This window comes from Rhyacophila brunnea, unplaced genomic scaffold (genome assembly GCF_057557595.1).
Source record: "Rhyacophila brunnea isolate RB1 unplaced genomic scaffold, BYU_Rbru_1.0 scaffold_9, whole genome shotgun sequence".
Classification (NCBI taxonomy): Eukaryota; Metazoa; Arthropoda; class Insecta; order Trichoptera; family Rhyacophilidae; genus Rhyacophila; species Rhyacophila brunnea.
Genome location: NW_028233361.1, coordinates 6,671,170 through 6,687,225, shown reverse-complemented (window position 1 = coordinate 6,687,225; position 16,056 = coordinate 6,671,170). Strand labels below are relative to the sequence as shown.

At 35.6% G+C, this 16,056-nt stretch overlaps 2 protein-coding genes across 2 annotated transcripts; one reads left to right on the top strand and one right to left on the bottom strand.

Moving 5' to 3' along the window:
* The first annotated feature begins 746 nt into the window (after positions 1-746).
* On the top strand, positions 747-4,366 carry LOC147063215 (uncharacterized). The gene is made up of 3 exons (XM_085959482.1): positions 747-883; positions 3,692-3,834; positions 4,062-4,366. The coding sequence occupies exons 1-3, from the start codon at positions 824-826 to the stop codon at positions 4,162-4,164; spliced, it is 306 nt and encodes a 101-aa protein (XP_085815608.1). The 5' UTR covers positions 747-823; the 3' UTR covers positions 4,165-4,366.
* LOC147063214 (glomulin-like) lies at positions 4,168-14,634 on the bottom strand. The gene is made up of 8 exons (XM_085960015.1): positions 14,496-14,634; positions 11,788-13,588; positions 9,147-9,181; positions 8,363-8,709; positions 7,783-7,868; positions 7,372-7,492; positions 5,827-5,991; positions 4,168-4,327 (listed from the first exon to the last, which is right to left on the bottom strand). The coding sequence occupies exons 2-8, from the start codon at positions 13,539-13,541 to the stop codon at positions 4,292-4,294; spliced, it is 2,544 nt and encodes an 847-aa protein (XP_085816141.1). The 5' UTR covers positions 13,542-13,588; positions 14,496-14,634; the 3' UTR covers positions 4,168-4,291.
* Positions 14,635-16,056: the final 1,422 nt, after the last annotated feature.

Here is a 16,056-nt window from a genome sequence, read left to right as displayed (position 1 = left end):
GATCCTGGTGGCAAACTATGCGAACCACACCGTGCAGCACACAAAACATCCACGCAACAACAAAACGTCTCGCTAAAAAAATGAGATTGGCACAACAATCAGTATAGTTTTTGATTTAGTTTAATCTTCTTGTTATTGCTGGCAGTAAATGTACAGTAGTCTACAGGTGCTATTATATTGATAAATAAAAAAACGTGCGGTCTTTTTCCACTATACTACTTCCCATAACATGTCTAATGAATCAAAAATCTTGTAATTTGTGTCCAAACATTAGAAAAATTTACAAACCTCATAAATAAATACCAGGAATTGTTGAAATTTGGTGTAGTTTTCTCTTTTTATTCAATTTTAAATTTTAAAATTCTTAATAAATATTTTTATGAGGTTTACAAGATAATCTGATGTTTGGCTTGTCCCTTGAATACAACGGTTTTAACACCGCAAAATCAATGATGATATTGTATACTATTCTTTTTAAATTAAAGGCACGTTCAACTAGATAATAATATATTTATGTAAATAACCATAAAAATTTGTTCTATTTGTGTGGTAAAGTTAAGGTCGTTGCGTTATAACCAAAACTGATTGATCATTAAAAATTACAATATGAAGTATGTCTGTAAACCACATCCTTGAAAAGATTCAAATAAAGTCAATAATATGTTGTTTTTGTGTTTGTTTCGAGCCTAGATAGTATTTTTTAATGTCGGTTAATATCATTCATCTTGAACATGGAAGGAGGTGATTATTTCTGAATAAATAGTAACTAACCTAATTTAGTTGGTATATTAGCAAACTGTCCGGAACAACGGCAAGATGTAAGATGCATTACATAATTCTTACCAAGTTGGAATATCCAACGTCGGTTACACTGAGGGTTAAGGTAAGGATAACTATTTTAAATAATATTATCATAATTGAGAATAAAACAAGCGCAAGTGACAAATTAAATAATTTAAAAAATACTTATATGCAGTATTCCCATTTTTTTTATGCGTGAAACAGGATTTATGACAAGTTATAAGCATTTTAGTCCTAACATGGGATTATATTCCTTGGACTCCTGTGTGTACAATTTTATTATTTTCATAGAAACGTATATAAAAACATAATAGTATTGATATTTTTTCTTGAAATATTCATAATGAGAAGATCTCATTTAGAAAATATTAAAATTAGTAGAATAATAGAATTGACAATTGAATACGTGTATTAATTAAGGCTCTAAGTACCAAAAAGTAGTATTGCCTGTAGTTACAAAATACCGAATCATTGCAGTAAAATTTCATGAAGCAGACCTTTTGAAAAATGTGGTTTTACAGTGTGAAGCAATCACGGCAGCTTCTATAATTTTAGGTCTTAAGAACTCGCAAGTGTCAACACACCATCGTCAGCCATTTTATATTAAATGAGGTTGACGACTGTAGTGCTATTTACACCATTATAAATAAAACAGGCCAACGGACTTACAACGTCGACAGGTTTAAATATTTTGCTGTATTTTTTTGACTTGCTTGAGGCACTTAGACCATAGTTGAAGTTATTGGCGTTAGTATGTAGAACATTTTTCTATAAAAATGAGTTTTATTGTTTTTGGTACTTAGAGCCTTAATTAATACACGTATTCAATTGGCTTTAAAATTGATTTACTGAACATGATTACCGGTGCACTTGTATTTTTTCAATCCTTAGTTTGTCAGTTATTTGACTTCTTATTAATCATGCTGCTGTGTGGATACTGTTTGTTGCTTTATCCAACTGATTTTCTCTTGGACTTGCTTTTGTACTAAATAAATTTTTAAATGGTGTGTAGTGTAAATGATCTTCAGAATCATTCTTGCAAGTGTTCATCTGCATGATAACTATCTAGGAAATCAGGATCATCAATTGTTTGGCACAGGTGATGCCGATCGGAGTAAAATAAATAGTATATATTTAACATAATACAGATATGTATTATTCCATTGAATTGACACGTTTAAGATGTAGTGATGGCGGAGGATGCTCCGCATTACATGGACGGCCAGGCGTAGAAATGTGTCTGTACTGGAAGGGCTTGACGTCAAACAATGTCTCTCTGCCAACTGCAAGAGGCGCATTCTCCAATTCTTCAGCCATGTGTTAAGAAGTGATCCGAACAGACTGGAGAGAAGAGTGATCTCTTACGTCATCGAAGGGAAGAGGTTCCAGATGGAGCGACACCATCAAGAAAGTGACTGAATCAATAATAACTGAAGTAATAAGTTCAGCGTACGATTGCTCTAGATGAAAAAAGATTATTGGAAATGAGACAAAGGATATGAAGAAGACATCATTTCATTGAGTGTTCCACAGCAGAGTAATGTTAAGCTGTCTGTCTCTGAAGGCAGAGACGAGGGTTCAAACAGCTGACAATCATTCCTCGTAAAAAACCCTGTTAACCGGTTCTATGCCTTTAGTGAGTTTTCTCACTCTATGATGTTGTGATCGACAGGCCGCACATACAAATTTTGTGAGTTATTTCGTCTGACTTTAAACTCAAATTACTGTCGATTGATTTGCGTAATCTAAAAAATTAAACACACATTGACGTCTGTGTGAATAATTATGAAATACTAAGCCGCAAATTATCAGTGTTACAGTGATTTTAGTAAAAGCTTCGCTCTACATTCAACATGTCGTTAAAATTTTCCAGTCTGTCGGAGATACTGCCATAATAATATTGTGAGGCATAGAAAAGGATAATAATATGACATCCACTATTTGAAGGCCCATAACGACTGCTTAATCTGCAAACCAGCTAACTGCACTTTTGACCAAAAATGACAATTTGATGGCATTTTGTTATAAAGCATGTTTTCTATGCTCACACAAAATTTCAAACTCCTAAACCTATAAATAAATGCGTTATCGTTTTTCACACAAAACTGCCAATTGCAGATGCCAAATTTCCAATATCGTAAATGGAACAATTCCGCTCTTTGTATTAATTTTCTTTACACAAAAAAGGGAAGCTAAACAGTGTATTAATTCATAGTGCATCTTATTTGTAAAAAAAAAAAATTCCAAGTGTATTTTTGGAATTGTTAAATTCCACATGATAGTTAAATTATTTCTAACTATCTAACTAACAATTGTTGAGTTAGCTGGTTTGCAGATTAAGCAGTCGATATCCTTCATTGAAAGAAAAAAATGGCATGTAATCTCATTGCAGGTAGGGGTGTGATATCGAATGATCTCTGTCTACGAAAAATTTTATTAGATCCATCCCACCAAAATAAAATTGCAGGGTGCAAAACAACGTATTGTATTAATACCTGATATTGGCATTATAACAAAAAAATATATTTTATTGAAAGTAAAGTATCGGTCAAAGAGTATCAATATATTATTATACTTCTAAGTATCGACACATTTTTAACATCCTTAATAAATAAAGTCATTTATATTTTAAGTTACTGTATGTATTGTAAGAAATTGCAATCACAGAACACCATCGAAGATACCTTGTTGGCTTTTGGTATGGTGCCATAAAAAGGGATAGAATTTAAAAAAGGTAATCTCTTTGTAATATGTAACAACGTTACTTCTTTTCCATTGTACTTTTCTATATCATGTGAACATCTTAAACTAATTATTTGTAATGTTTGCTTATGTTAATAAATGAATTTGAATTGGGTAAAAGAGATTAATGGTGATGTTACTCTTGTAGGGACTGCGCGTAAAGGAAACCGAAAGATTATCAGAAATATTGTCACGGAAAAAGATACACTTTACGAATGTCGACACCAGTTATCTGGAGGCGGACATCAGCGGAGTCGATATGCTCAATTTATTGACAGGATGTGAATTCGGGTGAGGTTCATAACCATATCTAAACAAATGCTTAATTAATTATCAACAAATAAAATGACAGTTTTGTAAACATCCCGAATTATCCGGTGTGATTTATTGCGTTAAGAAAGATAAGAAGACCGCAACGAAGTTAACTACGTACTTTTAATTACGCACTATCCATGTTTACGTTTTTTTAATTAGATCAAATTATAGTTATGTTTTGTTGATACGAGTGATGTTTTCAGTTATAAGGTCGTCACTCAAGCGATGGCGATGGAGCTTTCGTCACTGGGAGGAAGATCTTTCCAAATTGAAAAAGTCACGTGGACACTCGAACGGGCAGATTAAAAATTATTATATAAAGACATAGGTATATTATTGATATAAATCGGATACAACTATTAGATAATACTGCAATTTATTTTAAATGGATACATATTTAGTGTATAGTTTTGTCCATTTTCTTCATGTTTGATCATCTGTTTTGATTTAAACCCAGCATGTTGCAAACCTGCAAAAAAAAGAAAAATAAATCTTCCAAGTGACAGTTTATTGTATTTTCAATTGTTTTTAATATGCCTTATTAACAGGATAAAGGTTCTGCCAAAGATATTCCATAAAGAAGATAGAGCCTTCCTCGGTTTCCTTAAATAACTGAAGCAAATGTCAGTCCATCAAACTTTCCAGTTGCTATGCAACAAACAAACCATGTTATTTTGGCATTTGAAATATTCTATGAAGGTAAGTGGCAGCAGCGAACTCATATTTTCATCAGAAGGCAAAACTTTCGGCACTTTTTTTTAAATACATAAAATAGGTACCTACTCTCTCAGTAATCCGCCACCACAAAAACCAGACAAGTATCCAATTAGTGAAAAGGGCGGATTATAATTAATAGTGCATACATACAAAATATTGTAAAAATTAAGACAGATATTTCGTAAAAATAGTTTGAGAAATTTGTACTAACTCGCAACCTACAATTTTTTTATGATCAAAATCGATTATGTAGGTATTAAATTATACATATTATTAATTAATGGTAACGTGTCAGTCCTAGCCAGGGCATCTTCTGATTTGACTATATGAGCTGCGGTCGGTTGACAATTATTACCTTCATCCTCAGAATCCAAGCCTCTTGATATATTAAGAGCTCGTCTTCAGTCGGAAGTAGCGCATACTCCTCAGAACTTTCTGCTATCCATTCTTCTAAAACATTTTGCGTTAGCTCTGAGTTTTCAGTCGCCCTCTGAAGTCAATTCTTCTAATGGAACTAAGTCTTCCGGTTCCCAGTTTTCATCATCTTGATTCATGGAGGGCCACAGCTTTTTCCACAATTAAATTATTGCTCATCCCAGTAGGTTGTTTCATGCCTCCGCTACGTTAAATACAACAGCGGACAGTTGATATAGGCACCCGGCGGACTACTGAATTGTACATACGAATACCGGCGAATTATAGAGCTTGATTTTGAGATTTTAACTAGTAAAAAAACGGCGAATTATAGTAGTTGTCGGATAAGCGAGCGGCGGATTACTGTATTTCATTTACAATAGGTGTAAAAGTTCAAAGATGCCATAAGATATAAATAATTAGAAATAATTCAATACAGGTACTAGAATTTTCAAACTTCATTAGGGCTTGCAGAACTTTGAAAGTCATGGGCTTTTTATGTCTGAATGTAGCCTTGTTGGACAACTTGCGAAGTGGCTAACTTAATCAGTAGACCATTGGTTCTTTTTTCTTCCAATTTCATTCATCCAGGGTCTATATAGAAGAGGGTTTTTTTTAACATATTTGGGTTGTCTATATTTAAAAAAAAATATATATATATAATATGACTTATATATTCGAAGATTCTGGGGTGAGATTCACGATGAGAGGGCTGAGAGGGGTTTTGTAGTTCCCAAGATGGCTATTTTGATAGGTCAGCCAAAATATAATGTTGTATTGTAGTATGTATACATAATATGACAAACAAAACTGTTTTGAAGCTATAATATTACATACCGTTGTGCATAGAGCCGAAAGATTATCAGGTATTGTCCTCAAAGCAACCGCCTGTTGCAAATGTGTAGCAGTGTATTCGTGAGTATTTTTTCCTCCACCTATCCAATGTAATTCACTGGCTTGGTAGATACTTGCTACAACTGCTCTTCGTGCATACCAATCTGTCTAAAATGAGGAATAAAAATAAATTCCCATTCACTGATATTCTGGAATAATTTTTAATTGACAATAGACACAATTTAAAAATCCAATTCTCTATGATTAAAGATATGTTAAGGGTCCATCATGATTCTCAACTCATCTTTTGTTGATTCGTGGAACCCTTGAAACATTTTGTAAAATCTTGGAGAATGATAATGAGCGAAATTATGAAATATACGTCTAAATCTATATATACATATATCTTTCTGACCTTGTCCGATCGTAATAAGATCATATGGACCTCCACAGAATAGATGTTTGTATTAACAGATTTTGTTTTTACGAGAAATAGATGTCAGCCACTTGCTCAATCTATTAGTTCCATACTCTGACTCATACACAAATTGAAAAACAATATGTGTACTTGCCAGACCCAGGATTTGAACCTGGGACCCACGACGTTATAGGCAGACGCTTACACCACGCGGCCATAGTGGGGTATGTATATTAAATATTTTTTTTATTCACTTTAGTGTTGATTAATTATAATATTTTAGTTATCCCCCCCATCTCGTGTGTTCTGAGAATTTTAGAACATCGTCAGTTGGAAGTTAGCCATGTGATCAGTGTATCAATGTAAGATGGGTGTGAAGGACTGTTTAATCGCTTTTTTTGCATTTTCACGCCCAATTTATTGGCTAGAATATATGTATTTAAGTTCTCCATTTGTTTCTCATGATACAACTAACAATGACAATGTAACACGATATTGACTAGAACTGTTTGAAGATGTCCCAGAGCACCGAGCCATCGAACATGGATATTACGAGGTAGATGGGACCGACTGAATTTGCTCGTTATAAGCATTACTCGATATATAATATTTTTCGCGCCACGTTCTATTTAAGCATATAACATAAAAAATCTGAAAACCACCATAAAAATCCCCAAAACAAGCATGGCATTCATAAACTACAAAATAAGTTGTTTATTGTAATGAACGCTGGTAGGTACTGACTGACTTCACAAATCTTGGAATTTTTACATGCAATTTCAACCATATGCGTGGATACTTTTTCAATGTTGTCGGCGAAAACACCAATTAGGTACTAAGACACTTAACTAGTGTCATAACCGTAATCCGATCCCGGCGGCATCCTGCCCGGTCGGATTTTATTGCTTAGGGTCGAAAATGTTTTTAAACGATTGACACATTAACAGTTTTTGATGATATTTTTGCTTGGTATACCCGATAAGTAACTCGTTATAAAAGTGAATAAATGTATGGAGAAAATCATAAACTAAAATGTCAACGAATGTTTCTTCATTACATCTGAGATTTCGTTATTTTCGTGATCATAATAACCGAGTTCGACTACATTATTGAGGATTACAAAAGCTTACATCCACACTACGGTCTCCGGCGAAGTAACAGATGTCATCGGCAAGTGTGAGAATTGCTTTTATTTGTTCAACCGCCATCCCTCCACCCATAACTGTACCGAGAGCTTCACCCCAACTATTCCTAAAACAAAAATATTCCATTAAAAATGACAGTCACAAAGATAGGAAACCAAATTTAATGCTGTCTACCAATCACAGGATGACCTGTAATACACCGCCGATGCTAACATGTGAACATAAGAAATTATGAACTCATTATGATTTAGTATACTAAATTTAAACTAAACATGCTTTTTATCATTACTTTTTTACTGGGACAACGACTGTACATAATGATGTTATTTTCGAATGCAAGCATGGAATTTTTAGTAATATTTTTTGAGATTTTAATTATAATTATATGATACTTACTTATAAATTTCGAGCATTGCTAATCTCAATGCGATGGTATCTTCAATGAATTTTACAGGGTTATGTGGTTTGTCTTTCATTACCATCTAGAAACAAATTTAGAAATTTAAATAAGAAGGTTATGACGATAGCTATTTGGCTTTACACCATTATCAAGTAAACTGATGAAAAATAGTAACGACAATGACATAAAAACTAAACTATGTTTTATCAACCAAGTCTTGACTTCTTGAAAAATAGATTTATGTAAATAATTCAATAATAGGTTTAATAACTGAGTTATCACATTTACATATGAGATCTAGATCGCTACATGTCCCATAACAGCTGTGTTAAGCTAACACACACTCTTTATTCAACTCTTCACTTTAATCACCTCCAGAAGAGGTTATCTGAACAGACTCTAGAACAGAGGTTTGTTTATCATTTGCTAACCTAATTGGATCCTTTCAGTGGATCCAAATACACATTTATGTAAATCTACCGAATGTGAGATTTGAACCCAAGACCCATGGCTTCTTCCACTCATCCGTTGCAGACACTATTGCAACTGGAAAAAAATAAATAGGAAATAAGTTACTTTTTCCATTTGATCAGCTAATTGACTGTTGCAAGTGGTGGTGAAGTAATGCACAAGATGGGATGGCCCGTGCGGTAAAAGAGAGTGAATGGTGGAGGCGTATCCGGCCGCTTGAGCACCTCTCCCGAGAGCCTCTTTAGTCCAGCCCTCCTCTCCAACAAACTCAAGTGACGCTCGTAATATTGCATTCTTAATATCGTCTACGTAAGCTTTCTCCTCGTTTGCATCAGCGTCGGTTTGGCTGCTTTTGGATTCTTCATTTTGCTGCTGATTATTTGTGGATGACCATCTGTTTCGTGCGACGGTGACTGAAGTCCAACGGTATCCTTGGGTAACAGCTTTATTCGCTTAAAAACAGAAAGTCAATACTACATTAATTTGATATAATATTCAATAATTGACATAATGACGATGATACTAATGGCGTTGCCCGATCCCCAGAAGCCCTCAAATAGGCATTTGTTTCAGTAAAGTCAGCTGCTGCATCTCCGAATAAACAAGAGTAAAACAAAATACATGCCACTTCTCCACAGCACATCAACAAATGATAATAACAGTCTTATTGTTGGCAGTGATGCATTTATTTGTTTATTTCGGGTCCCTTGTCACAAGCAACAAAATAATTCGCCACATCAACCTCGCCAGCAAGTGCCATTTTGGTCGCCGGAGACTACTGAAAAACCTTATACCCTCAAAGAAAACCAAAACAATTCTTTATAAAACTCTCCTATGCCCAATATTAGCGTATGGATCAGAATACTGGACACTATTAAAATATGAATACTTTTGAGAGGAGAGTTTTGAGAAGGATCTTTGGGGCTGTTCAAGAAGATGGCATATGGAAGTTGAGGTATAACAGGGAGCTGTTTAAACTCTATGGGGGCAAAGAGATCGTGTGGCATATGAAAATGCAGACTGCACTGGATCGGGTTACCAGCAAGGTGGGCTATGTACGCATCCCCTGGGGCCTAGACATGGGCAGCCGAAACTGAGATGACTGGATTGCACCATAGGAGATTTAAGAAGTTTTTAGAAGTAAGTCAAAGCAAGTTTTTGAAGGAGGTCAAGACCAGCATTACAAATTTAGCATTTCTCTTGCCAAATATAGCATTTTTCGATAGGCAATCTAGCTTGCAACGCGTATGGCTTGTGGTGTTTTTACTAGCATTTTTTGATCCCCCCCAATAGCTTTAAGTATGCTGAAAATACACTAGATATATTTATTCAAGGTAGGTCAGTAGGTACCTATTTTAGTAACATGAGAAATAAAACAACATAATTTACATGTTGAAACAATAGAAGCATTCATGGACTTATAATGAAATGATATCAAGATATCATATAATTTAATGAGTGTTTAGGTATGTGACATCAGTTTGACGATTATCAGAGTGAAGAAAAGGTATTGACTTTGTTCTTGGTAGAAATAGTAAATTTACTTGCAATTTTATTTCCAGAAAATCTAGCATTTTTTCCTACCCAATAGCTTTTCGTACCCCGTCTGGCATGTTTTTGTCATTGACAGTTGGCAACACTGGTCAAGACCCGCTAAGGGTTGTAGTGGAAAAAAATAATTATGGAAACCTTGTATGTACACCACCCTTGAGGTGTGCAAATGCAATTTCTTTCTGTGCGCAGGGTTCATTATCTCTACATATCACCATCGCCATATTGGCTTTTTTCAGTCAGTTTTAATTTCACTCTGTCTTGTCACATCGCCATTTGAACCATCAAACCTTATTCTCAACGTGGTATACTAGGAAAGTTTGAAATGTTTGTTAAATGGATGGCGAATATCATTCTTAAAATGACTTCAACCAACATTTCAGTCACATCCGATAGTAGTTAATGTTTGACAACCATTTGTATTTGCGGAAGCCATGAAAAAGCTATGTTTGTAGTGTTATAAAACATTTTTATTTGAAGAGGTTAACAATCGCTCAGATCATAGCGAAGTTGGATGAAGTTTACAGGGACTTGCACCAGTGTTGAAGGTTTTATTTTTGGATAAATTAGTTTAAAGCAGGCATTGAATATATCTATGATTGTTGCAATCGAAGATTTTGGGGTTCCCAAAGGATCATTATTATCAATTATTTGAAAGACAACTTGAAAGAAAACTTCTCTTCTCTACGCTCGGTAAAGAAAGTTGTCTTCTGGTTTGGATTGGTTTCTCATCCACCATATTTCTTGGAATTGGCTCAGTGAGATTTCGTCCAGTTTATTCAGTTAATTTGAGTCTCTTAAAAACTATTTTTCAGGCAGTAAAATGAATTTTGAAAATTGTAAATGGGGACTATGATGAAGATTATTATGGTTTTGTTCCATAAACATAAGTTTCACTTGATTTTGAACTATCTTTTTAAGCTACCCTCATTATACAAAATATTAAATTTAATGATTCCATATTATATAATCAGATTATTCATGAGATAAGATTATGACTGTTTATACACAACTTATAGACTACAACTGGGACAAATTGGGTGTACACGAAGGGAGAGTTGAATGTAATAAGAAGAACTTTGTAATGTAATATCGTAATATTTATTAATAAAAATGAGTGGTTTAAAAGTAAAAATACAAAATTTTAATAAGCACTGTTAAATGTAAAAAAAAATATTTGCGAAAAAAAATATCAATACTTCACACTGACAAAGTCAATACCACCTGACCGAGGCATAGCTGTCACCCCCACGGTGAAACTGTGCAACCTGAAATACGTCCTATTTGACACCTTCACTGGTTATGTTCAAAAGAAAACTGACAAGCTGCATTAACAATTCGTCTCATGTTGGCCTCAAAATCAACACGGTGAAAACCAACATTATGCACATGTCCCTTTCCAGATATATTTATGTAAGATCGTGGGTATCGACGGCTTTAAGTAACCCTGGGTGCACATCACTTTGCAAAAGAACTCGCTATCCGAATGAAAATAGCTGGAGCAACATTCAACTTCATCCAGAATGTCTGGGTTTTACAGCTGTACTCAATTAAAATCAAATGGTGATAACTTATGACGCCTTACAAAGACTCAAAGCAACCGTATACTGAACTTTGAAAACAGATGCTTATGACGGTACACTATGTGCAGTGGTATGACTTTAAGAGTAACGAGAAGATAAGAAAGCGGGCCATGCAGTCTCTCGTTACATCTAATGTGAAGATGTGAAGTTCAACCTGGTCCAGCCGTATGCTATGGATGCCTTAAAAGAATCCGGCTTGCCTCTTCGTCGTCAACTGATTTCGAGCGTCCCGGAAGGTCGATGAATACCATAACACCCACAGGGCACGAGAACGATGACAGAAGAAGACTGGCAAGCGACATGAATTGTTGAACACTCCGTGTGATGTCCATATTTTCTGCCTAAGGAGCGGACATGAATAAAGAAGAAAGAAAGAGAAAGATCAGAATGAATTACACTTTCCGAAGATTGACACATTCCTGTAAACGACAGAGCAAACTATCAATGAGATGGAGGGCATTCAAAGCTGAGTTGATGACTTCCTTCTTATTCTCATTAGGAATATTGTCTAATGGAGATCCAGCGACGGTCAAAGAAATTTTTAAAGGTTCTTCTTCATCTTCTACTCTTTTATTGGCGATGTCCATCAGACTGACTTCGTAGTGCGCACGAGACATGTCCAACGCTTCTCTCAGCGGAATCAAATAACTTTTTTGAATATTATTAAACAGCTTCCAAATGCCGGTAGTGTCTTCATTGTCTTTTAATACTAAGAATCTTAAGAAATTTAATGATGATATTAAGTGATCAGCAGATTCTACCAGATCGGTCTCGGTTCCGTTTTTCAAGTGGCAGATGATAGAAACCACTCCATGCAGTCTGTGATCGGTGAACCACAAGATTCTTTGACCTCCCGCCGCCAGGGCTTCGGTCAATGCTTCTTTATATATGGTGATAATATAACCGATTATCCCTGCGTGCTCTAATGTCGGCAGTAAATTAACAATCACTAAATATCTACCCTCGTCGTTAAATTTCAATATGTATTCTTTGAGGATGACCACCGCTTCTTTGCGGAGAATTTCAGACGGGCAGTAAACGGCAGTGGCGGACAGAGCACGCGCCAATGCGGGATGCGCCGGCGACGACAGAAGAGATGCGGGGAAGGCGTCAGGGTACAGTTGAATAATCGAACGAGCCAACCGGGCGCCTTTCACTTTTATCAAGTTGGCCTCTTGCACGAGTAAGAGCGAAGCTAACGCCAACACCTCCCGACAGATAAATTCCGGACAGTACACTTGAGGTATCATCGGTGATGGAAGTTTCTCGGCCAACAGTAGATAGAATAACACTCCCAAGCTGACAGGGGAGAGTTTTTCGTCAAGTAAAAATATATCATCCGGAGCATCTTCATAAACCCCATTTTTCCCATAAACACTTTTAGTATTTGGATTACATTTTGTTTCAATATATTGCAAGAATCTAAATACATTCGGTTCCAGTCTGCAGATATCTCTGAATATAGCTTCAGCGTGAATACGACAATGACCCGTAGCTTTCCCGCCGCTTTCCATGTCTAATAATGCCAAGGGTTTTCCTAGTAAGTCTACGAGAAAACAGAGCAACACGTCTTTGGCGGGCGATTTTATATTTTGATTTTTACATAGCTCGTCCACGAAATGATCGTAAAACGTAGATAGTTCAGTGTATATTTTCAAAATACGTCTGACATTTGCATCACAATCCATGACAAGTTTTTCTTCTTTACTCAAATCGTAGTTATCGGGTAAAGGAAGGTTTTCGATGTACGAATGAAGAGTGTTAAGAACCCACTCCAACGATCGTCCTCTTTTTTTCGAAAGCCTCTTTAAAACATTCTGCATCGGCAGAAGGGTAGCTATGAATTGGGCATCGTTTTTAGCGGTCTCGGCTTGCTCGATGAGTTCGAGTAGCACCTCTTCCGGATTGGCTTTGTCGGCGACGACTAAAAGTAGCCGTTCGCAACATCGCTGCAACGCCGGCCATGTTATGATGGTGTCATCTTTCAGTCTGCCGATCAGGTGAGGTATGAGATCCCAGCAGTTGTCTTTCAACGAGGCGGCGTACCTGTTGTCGTTCGGCAACTCGAGGGCCTCTTTGAACTTTCCCGCGTCCAAACAGACGCGTACCGCATCTAACAATTCCGTGGACAACGATGAAGGCGCTTCCATGTTTAAGCTGAGACTTATTAACCCAATCGGAATGTTTTATGTTCTTTCTGGAAGATATACAAAAATACCACGAATGAATACACTAAAGCTAACGTAAAAACGGCACTTCCTTTTGAGACTGATGTGGCAAAAAATAGGTGCTTTTTACTGGTTCTCCGTCATCGTAATCTGTCAGTCGCCATTTTGGATTTTAGCTATTTTTTTGTCATCGAATTATAGTACGCGGTCCAAGCCATTATAGTATTTCGGAAAAAATTATAGGTCGTGTAGAAAATGAAAGTTTTTTGTTTGTCACATAAACAAAACAGAGAATTCGAGAAATTCCGATGCCCTGCTTTATTATAACACCTCTTACGACCGAAAAATGCTAACATCAGCCGCCGTCATTAACTGTCACGTTAGTTTTTTAGAGTAGGTATACAACGCAAAACCACGTCCATAGACTAATATCGCACACTGAGATCTTATATTATTTATATTATACACCTAGATTATACTTACTATGTCCCTCGCTTCACGTTATTACGATTTGCTGTGATTGAAGTACGAACATTTTACGGAACTTTAAACATCGCAACATATGAAAACCTAACCAAACCGGCGAATTCAATTAATAAGATTTTTCAAAATTGTGGTATTTAATAGTACGCGGACGAAAATGTAACTTTTCGAATAGTACGCGAACCAAAATGTACTATAATTATAGTTCAGTTGGCAACACTGCGCTCACTGACAGATGACAGCGAGCGGTGGCGGAGAACCAGTAAAAAGACCCAAAAGATATTCTAAAATACGGAAAAATCTGGGAGATAAGTTTGGTACGCCGAACTTTTCTCGTGGAATGTTTGCTAGGATTGAATTTAATAATGAGTACCCGATTTGTCCGATTAATTCTAAAGCCCAATCATTTTAATGCGTCTCTAAATTTATGTAAAATGTCTAAAACATACTTACATATTTTAAAAGTCGTATTGAAAATTGCAGCCATAATGATAGATCTTGCGATGTATTCCCTTATTAATTAGTTTCGATATCCACTATAATCTTTTCCTTCAAATTAATATTACGCAGATCGGTGTCGGCCGCAGCTCAGCTGTCAAAATATTGTGTTGAAACTGAAATGACAATTAATAATATCGACGGTGTTTTGGCCAATTGATGTAACCCTCAAAATTGAAATTGTTCAGGAGAGGTAAAACTGTTTTTATCGGAAATATTCTATTATGAGGTATATAAAAAAAATATATAATTAATACGATTTTAATTATTGAAGTATTTATTATTTACTAAAACATATGTATTTTAAACCAGTTTTACAAAAAAAATGTTTCAAATTAGAAAATGAGGGTTACATCAATTGGATGGTTCAGTTATTGTCAATATCTCATTTTGATAGGAGATATCTTATGGGTTACATCATTTGACTTTATTTATCATAAACATAACATTTTGTAAAATATATTTTTAAATTACAAATAAGACAAATTTATAATAATTATTAACATATTTTTTAAATTGTTGAAAAGGAAGACAAATTCAAAAGAAATATAATTATGATATCTTAATAAAACAATAAGTCATATAGGTAGGTAGGTACGAGGGTGGGTCAATAAGTCCTTAGAAAAGCCGACAAGTGGCGCGACTAGTACTGTAAGCGGTTTGTTTTCATGCAGCGGCACTACCGATTCAGTATGCTGCGAAGTTTCAATCAGATTGGTCGGGTTGTTGTGTGTTTTTCGTACATTTAAAAAAAAAATTTGCTTGTGGAAAATGGAAAAATGGAAAATGGAGAAAATTGAGTTTAGAGCTGTTATTAAACATTTTAATATAAAAGGATTAACAGCAAAGGAAATAAAAAATGAGTTGGATTTAGTTCACGGCATATCTGCTCCTTCATTTGCAACTATTTATAACTGGTTAAATGAATTTAAACGTGGTCGTACATCAACAAAGGATGAACCACGCTCAGGACGTCCTGTAGAGGTGACTACACCAGAAATGATCAATAAAATCCACGATATGGTGTTAAGTGACCGAAGATTAAAGTTGAGTGTGATAATTGAGGTTACAGGGATCTCAAAAGGTAGCGTCATTTCTATTTTACATGACAAATTGGGCATGAAAAATATTTCTGCAAGATGGGTGCCGCGTTTGCTCACAGTCGACAATAAACGCAATAGGGTGGTGGCCTCTAAAGCCCTGTTGTCGCTCATGCAACGCAATCCGGATGAATTTTTTCGTCGCTTTGTGACTGTAGATGAAACATGGATACACCACTATACTCCCGAGACGAAAGAACAGTCAAAGCAGTGGATTGCGAAGACAAACCATGTCCAAAGAAGGCGAAAACCGTAAAATCAGCTGGTAAGGTTATGGCTACTGTATTTTGGGATGCACGTGAAATTATTTTCGTTGACTATTTGGAGAAAGGAAAAACAATAACAGGGTATTATTATGCATCTTTATTGGACTAGCTAAAAAACGAAATTGAAGAAAAATGGCCTCATTTAAACAG

What these genes read in the sequence shown, in the direction of transcription:
- LOC147063214 (XM_085960015.1), bottom strand. Translation starts at nt 13,541, where the DNA reads ATGGAAGCGCCTTCATCGTTGTCCACGGAATTGTTAGATGCGGTACGC. An exon ending in TGTGTCAATCTTCGGAAAGT is followed by an intron (nt 9,182 to 11,787) that starts GTAATTCATTCT and finishes CTTCTTGAACAG; the next exon opens with CCCCAAAGATCCTTCTCAAA. An exon ending in GCAATGCTCGAAATTTATAA is followed by an intron (nt 7,493 to 7,782) that starts GTAAGTATCATA and finishes TTTTTGTTTTAG; the next exon opens with GAATAGTTGGGGTGAAGCTC.
- LOC147063215 (XM_085959482.1), top strand. Translation starts at nt 824, where the DNA reads ATGCATTACATAATTCTTACCAAGTTGGAATATCCAACGTCGGTTACA. An exon ending in CGGTTACACTGAGGGTTAAG is followed by an intron (nt 884 to 3,691) that starts GTAAGGATAACT and finishes TTACTCTTGTAG; the next exon opens with GGACTGCGCGTAAAGGAAAC. An exon ending in TTGACAGGATGTGAATTCGG is followed by an intron (nt 3,835 to 4,061) that starts GTGAGGTTCATA and finishes TGATGTTTTCAG; the next exon opens with TTATAAGGTCGTCACTCAAG.